This window comes from Clarias gariepinus, chromosome 21 (assembly GCF_024256425.1).
Source record: "Clarias gariepinus isolate MV-2021 ecotype Netherlands chromosome 21, CGAR_prim_01v2, whole genome shotgun sequence".
Lineage (NCBI taxonomy): Eukaryota > Metazoa > Chordata > Actinopteri > Siluriformes > Clariidae > Clarias > Clarias gariepinus.
The window spans coordinates 5,670,553-5,677,213 of record NC_071120.1 but is presented as its reverse complement, the minus strand read 5'-3'; the positions used below and the strand labels follow the sequence as shown (position 1 = coordinate 5,677,213).

General features: G+C 32.7%; 1 protein-coding gene across 1 annotated transcript; it reads left to right on the top strand.

Annotated features, from left to right (window-relative positions):
• Positions 1-4,030: 4,030 nt before the first annotated feature.
• On the top strand, positions 4,031-6,105 carry LOC128509753 (uncharacterized). Its single transcript, XM_053481587.1, has 4 exons — positions 4,031-4,048; positions 4,657-5,083; positions 5,302-5,417; positions 5,983-6,105. Exons 1-4 carry the CDS (start codon positions 4,031-4,033, stop codon positions 6,103-6,105), a joined length of 684 nt encoding a protein of 227 aa, XP_053337562.1.
• The last annotated feature ends 556 nt before the right edge of the window (positions 6,106-6,661 follow it).

The following is a 6,661-nucleotide window of genomic DNA, read 5'->3' as shown; positions in this document are numbered from 1 at the left end:
ATGTATGTTCTGATATGTAAGTAAAAGAACCTAAAACTGATTGATTTTGTGTGTGTGTGTGTGTTTGTGTGAAACATGTTATATATTTTCTATATCTCTTTCACAGCACCAACACCACTAATGAAGAGACGTTGAATAGAGATAAAACAGGAGGTAAATGTCAACTTTTTAAAATGTTACAGAAGTATTAAATGTGTAACCATTGAATCAAAGATAGAAGTAGACTATTAGTCCAAAAAGTATGTATTTGAACAGAAGTACTATTTTACCAGTCTGGTAGACTTTATAGTAACAGTCACACTTGTACTTACTTGTATACTATTGTTCCTTTTTCAGGTGCCAGTTTATGGGATGGCGGTGTAAGCTCTGCACATTTGTCGTATCATCAAAAGGAATTTCGATCATTACCGAGTGAAGCATGGTACTGTTAGTCATGGATATTTTGTGTCCTGTGTTCATTTAGACTGTCATTGCTTCTTTAAGATTTGAGAAGGTCTGCACACACATTTGTATGGATCCCACAGTTTGCAGGAAACTGAAGTGTGAAGGTGTGCAATCTTTCAGATGTAAAATGTGACTCATTAGATTCTAATACAAAAGTCTACTTTCCATGTGTTAACTGTATAATACTTGTGGCAGGAGTATTGTTTCTGAAACTGTTTACTAATAACATAAATTCAGCTCTTTGTTTATGATCTTGTTACATGTCATTTGCAAAGTAAACCAGGTTGAGTTTAGACTTCATGTCTTGTCAAATTTGGCAAATAAATGTTTAATTAAAATGAAAATGTGTGTATTGTTTCTTTCATTCAGTTAAAATATTTAGTAAATGTAGCACATTTGTTTATTAAATAATAGTATAATTTTCAGTATCTTCTACCTTCCATTTCAATTATATCTACTCAATTATTTTACTCATTTTCACTTTTCATTAACTTCTAATTTTCATTACATTTACTCAATTTTGTACATCATTGTACTAAATATAGTTATTCAGGTCTACTTATTTTTTTTACTGACTTATACTCAATTCATGAAGTATATTTTACATGATTTTTATATTTTTTTATATTTACTCAATATTTTTAAGTGTAAAAATGTTTCACCAAAAAAATTGAGTACAGCACAGTTTTATTTTTTAGAGTGTATATAGGGCAGTGTTTTCAGTATTGCTACAGCAGAGATTTTAAGGTAAATATCTACTGATTGCGAAAAAATAACTATTGTGGCTGACAGCTAGAAATATATATAAATGCATTTTTGAGAAAATGATGCACTTCATGTTTTAGTCTAGATTCAGCTGTCTTTCAGCAGAGTCGTGTAAAGCCTTTACTGAAATCACAAGACTAACACATGCACTAACTTTTGTGCATTCATCCTTTTCACACCTCTGATTCTCACACCGTGTGTTTGATCTGCTTCTGACCACCAGCTGCTTTCAGACAGACTATAGCACATTTGGCACTTATAGTTTATGGTTTAAATAAGTTTTCATATTAACACATCTTAAAACAACAGTGTACATTTTCTACAGGAACTAAAAAATGTCAGTCACATGACTCTCTTCAAACATCTCATTACAGTGGAACCTGTAACGGTTTAGATATTAGACAGAAGGTGAAGAGTCAGCTCTCAAATACTAGTAGAATATTTATGTATAGAATACAGTATATAAATAATATATTATTTCACCCACAGGTACAATTCCTATACCTCTTCATACAATATATCTGATTGTGCAGTAAAATATTTAGAAGCAAGCAGATCAAGTTCTTTATATTGTACTTGTCTGTGTGTGTGTGTGAGAGAGAGAGAGAGAGAGAGATCAATATCTCTAACTACAAGTCTTTGCTGAAACACATTCAATGTCTGTCCATTTAAAGGTCTGAATATTTTCCAACCAGAGAACTGACACTCAGTGTGTTTGTGTGCATCTCATTTACAAATACACTTACACTACCTACTACGTACTTTGGCGTTCACTGTGGGAAAAACAGAAGTAAATTTCAGCAACAGTTATCATAAACCCTAAGCAATTCACACTACAGTAAAAGATAACAGATACAAATGTTTATAGTTAGTCTATATTTATATAAATATTTATATAAATTTTACTACAGTTTCTCTTTACTGACACATGATAAAGAAGTCTTTTACAATCTAAGTTCAGTACAGTGTAAGTTGACTGAAGTTTTATAATTGATGTTTTTTTTTGTTGGAAATGAAACAAAATTTTCTTGGAAGCCTCAGGTTGCTTTTACTTTTATTTTATTTTATTTTAAGGTCACGGGCAGTCATTTAAGCATTTGACTGCATATCGTACTGTGTATGGCTGTATGTGACAAATAAAATTTGAATTTGATTTGAATTTGACTACTGGGGCAGATCGATGGGACAGGGCTAGTTCTGGGAAAAATAAAATATATATCATTGGATCCAGGCTCTCAGCTTTTTCTCAACAGTACTTATGAACATTTGTAAGTTCTTTGCACTGTGACCATTTCTTATCATATGCTTCACAATTGGAAACGAGTAAAGCACTGGTTACCTACATTTAGGGATTTGGCAGACACACTTATCCAGAATGACTTAATTTTTTTTTATCATCTCATTATACTTTCAAGCAGTTGATGGATAAGAGCCTTGCTCAAGGCCTGAACAGAGACAACTTGGTGCTCGTGGGATTTGAACCTGGGACTTTCCAAACCATAGTTTAATGCCTTAACCACTTATACTGTAGCTACCTACAACTATTGTACTTGTTTCTCTAAATTACTTAGTAACTTTGCTACTTTTAGTTGCCACAGACTTTAGGCATGTTTTGCACCAGCCAGTGGTTTTCTTGGATGCTTCAAAACCACTTCCAAGTAACTGAGGAGACATAATAATTAACCATGTTAAAAGAAAAAAAAAAACATGATTTTATTTTTATATCTCAATAAAAAAAGTTTAGTGATTTATTTATTTATTTAAATTGTTAATTGACCAGCCCTGCCCCAGTAAAATATTGTGTGAGAGAGCTTTAATCATTGTTGCACTAATTATTTCCATTTGATCCTGTACCTTATAATCATAAAGAGCTCCTTAAGAAGCAAAAATTTCTCACAGAGAAAATCTATGTAGGTGAGATTATATTATATTATATTATATTTAATCAGTTTGTTCTCTGTAGCCTTCACTACTACATACTCACAACCATTAAACCAGAAACAGACTGAGTGCTCCTACTCCACATCTCTCTCCCGAGGCTGATGGGTTCTGGTCTGTTATAGGATGAGACTTTCCTTCCCCAAATGATTCCTACTTGCATTCACATGTAAAAACAGATCCGTCTACATCCACATAAAGCAATTTTTTTATATTATTATTATAGTTAAACAAATTATAATTGAATACACCAAACTGTCAAAGTTCTCTTTTTTTTTTTAACAAGCTCTGACTCACAGAGATCATGGGACACCATGGTGTGTTTTCTGTGTTGTTTTTGACATCTCTTAAGCCACAAGTCTTTGTTCAAACATATACAGAAACTGTCCATTTTATGTTCAATGTTATTTTCCAACCACAGATCTGAGCTGCTGTGTGTTTACATGCATCTGTTTTTCTGTTTTGCAGTGAACCACAAGGGGTTCTGAGACCCACTGGTTGTGTTTTATCTGCATCTGATCACCAGCTGCTTTCTCATGATTATGTTTCCACTTTTTCACTTTAATGTTATGGGTATGGGTATGGGTCATTTATGGCATGAACATGTCTGACGATGACCTTAGAAAGACTATGAAAGCATCTGCTACTTATTTCATCAATATCAGTTTATACTGTATATTGTTTCAATATATATATATATATATATATATATATATATATATATATAATTGTTTCAAGGAGTAGCATTGACATGGCAACAACATATGAATCAGATCACTGATTTATGTTTCTCTGCTAAAATTAATGAATTTACCTGAAAACATTCAGTTTTGCCAGTATCAAAGCTTCCAGAGGGAGGTCAGATTAAACAGACAATGTGCCAATGCACCAGCCAGCCAAGGTCTGTAACAATGATTCAAATGTTGAACTGTGTATAATTCGCATGAATTCAGCAAAAGTTCTCAGGTAAAAAGTCTAATTTAAGCAGAAATCTCCTGATTCACTCACTCACTCATTGTCTATTTATCCTTATTTTTGTCTAATGTACTGTATAAAGGAAACTATAGATATAATAATGGTCTTACCTTTTGTGCTGTTAAAGTTACCCAACTGTTGTAGGCTTAACTACCCCTCCGATGCAAGTCCCCCCCCCCCCCCCCCCAACACACACACATACACACAGATTTGACCAACAGCTCATTTCCTCTCTCTCAGTTGATACACAATGGTTGGGGTTGAAACTGTGTTTTTGTATGTCATGGGTAAGTCTTAATGATTTTTCAATAATTTATATAGTTTGGTAAAACACTAAATATACAGCATATTACAGCTCTCATAATAAAACCTAACATTAAAGGTTTAAGGTAAAACTACATTGTGTAGGTGTAAGTTGTGCAAGTGAATTAATGGAAAACTATTTTTCTCTCCACCTACAGTATGAGATTTTTGGGGATTTACACAACTTTCATTCAGTTATAAAAACAGTTTCATTTACAAACTGTTATAAAGGCTTTTTGTTGTCGTTTGCTGCGTTATGTGTGCTGTGATTTAACTGATGTGTCTTTTGTATGTGTTGTAGGTTTGCTCTCAGAGACTCTGTGCTCCTTAACTTTGGAGGCAGAAGCTGGAGATAAAGTCACTATTTGGTGCCAAAATGGCTTGACTGATACAGGTTCCATTTTCTGGTTTAAACACACGTGTGATTCAGTTCCACTTCTTGTTGGGTGTAATCATTTTTTTACATCAGCTCCATCAGAAACATGTTACTTCTTTACTGAGAGTGAGAGAATAGTGATGTCTGTTTATAACAAGAACACGTCTCTCACCATCACTGCAGTAAATGTCTCTGATACAGGACTCTATTACTGCAGCTACAGTGAGAAAATTAACTTTAACAACCCGACTTCCTTACAAGTGAAAGGTAAGTTTATACAGAGTGAGCAGTTTTAGTAAAAGTTTATTGAGTTGATGAAAGTTGTAAAAATTTATTTATTTATTTTTTTTACCAGGCAGAGGTAAGACACTTTCCAGGAACTCAAACAGGGCAAAAGGTTTGTTGTTGTTGTTGTTCTTGTTGTTTTCAAGTAAAGACATAATTACATTGTTGGTTTAATTATCTAAATGTTTCATTGAATGTTTGTCTCTAATGTTCAGACTCTCCTGATGTGTTCTTCATGCTGACTGTGGTGCTTGGTGCAGTGAGTGTAATTCTTCTCAGTGTCCTGATCCTTATCATACTGAAGCACAGAAAAACTCACACAGGTCAAATAGTACTTCTATAGTACTTCTATAATAATAATAATAATAATAATAATGTATTTTGTTGCTTTACTGTAGGTGCTGAAGCAGGAACTTTTGAGGTAAATCTGAGAATCTAAGAGTTACATTACAAAGATAACATTTATGAAACATACATTATAAGGACTGAACATTCATATTTTAACAAAAGAACAGAGAGAACACATTTTTATGAATTCATTTGTTTTTATGGCAACATGGAGATTTTTTAAATTAATCATTTTTTATCAGGTGCCAATAACATTAGCATTATTTTAACAGAATATTTAGAACATGTTATATATATATATATATATATATATATATATATATATATATATAATCTCATACATATTTCAACTCAGACCCTACTTTGAAACTGGTATGAAATAAACATAATTTGCATAAACAAGTTTAAATAAATGTCTCTTAACAATCTTCTTGAGCAGAGCATTTGTAAAAACATCTGAATAATTTTCTCTTCAGGTTTTTTTGCCCTCCGGTTTATCTTTTCTGATTTATTATGTCTTATAATTTGTGACTCCTGTGTTACTTCAGGTTCCCGAGTCAGACTCTATGAATTACGCTGCTCTCCAGTTCCATAAGAAAGAAACTATGAGGACCAGGAGACACGATGAGAAAGTGGATCTGCATGTTATCTATTCATCTGTGGGTCAGTAATGCAGCAGTGTCGGGGAAATGTGTGTGTATAATCTCATACATCAATTACTACTCACTCAGATGTAACAGATTTTTACAATATTTTTAAACTCAGATTTACAGAATATAGTTTTATTGTAAAACTGCTTCAGAATTCTTCACATTTCTTTATTTTCCATAGCAATGTATCTGTCTAGTTTATGATATTTAGATGCATATATATTTCCTTTTTCTCTTTTGTCACTTATATTTAATCAAACAAATTCTGCTCTATAGTATGTTAATCACTAATGCGGGTGTTGTATGTAAAGTTTAACCCCATCCTCTATAAAGAAGATTTTATTTAGTTTTCTTGTCATAATGGGGAAATATTTTAATCTGCATATTTCAAGTTGAATCTGATATTCCTATTTCATTGAGCCGAATTTGTTCCGAACTATTCAATAAAATTTAATTTTTTAAATGGTGTTTGCATCCTTGAATGAAGTAGGCATAGCGGAACATAAGCCACAAGTAGTTCACTCAGGTACTGCAGCATAAGACCATTTAAAGCTACATGCTTTAATGCTAGAATCTA

Coding starts and splice junctions, on each gene's coding strand:
- LOC128509753 (XM_053481587.1), top strand. Junction 5,084..5,301: donor GAAAGGTAAGTTTATACAGA/GTGAGCAGTTTT, acceptor TCTAATGTTCAG/ACTCTCCTGATGTGTTCTTC. Junction 5,418..5,982: donor AAACTCACACAGGTCAAATA/GTACTTCTATAG, acceptor GTGTTACTTCAG/GTTCCCGAGTCAGACTCTAT.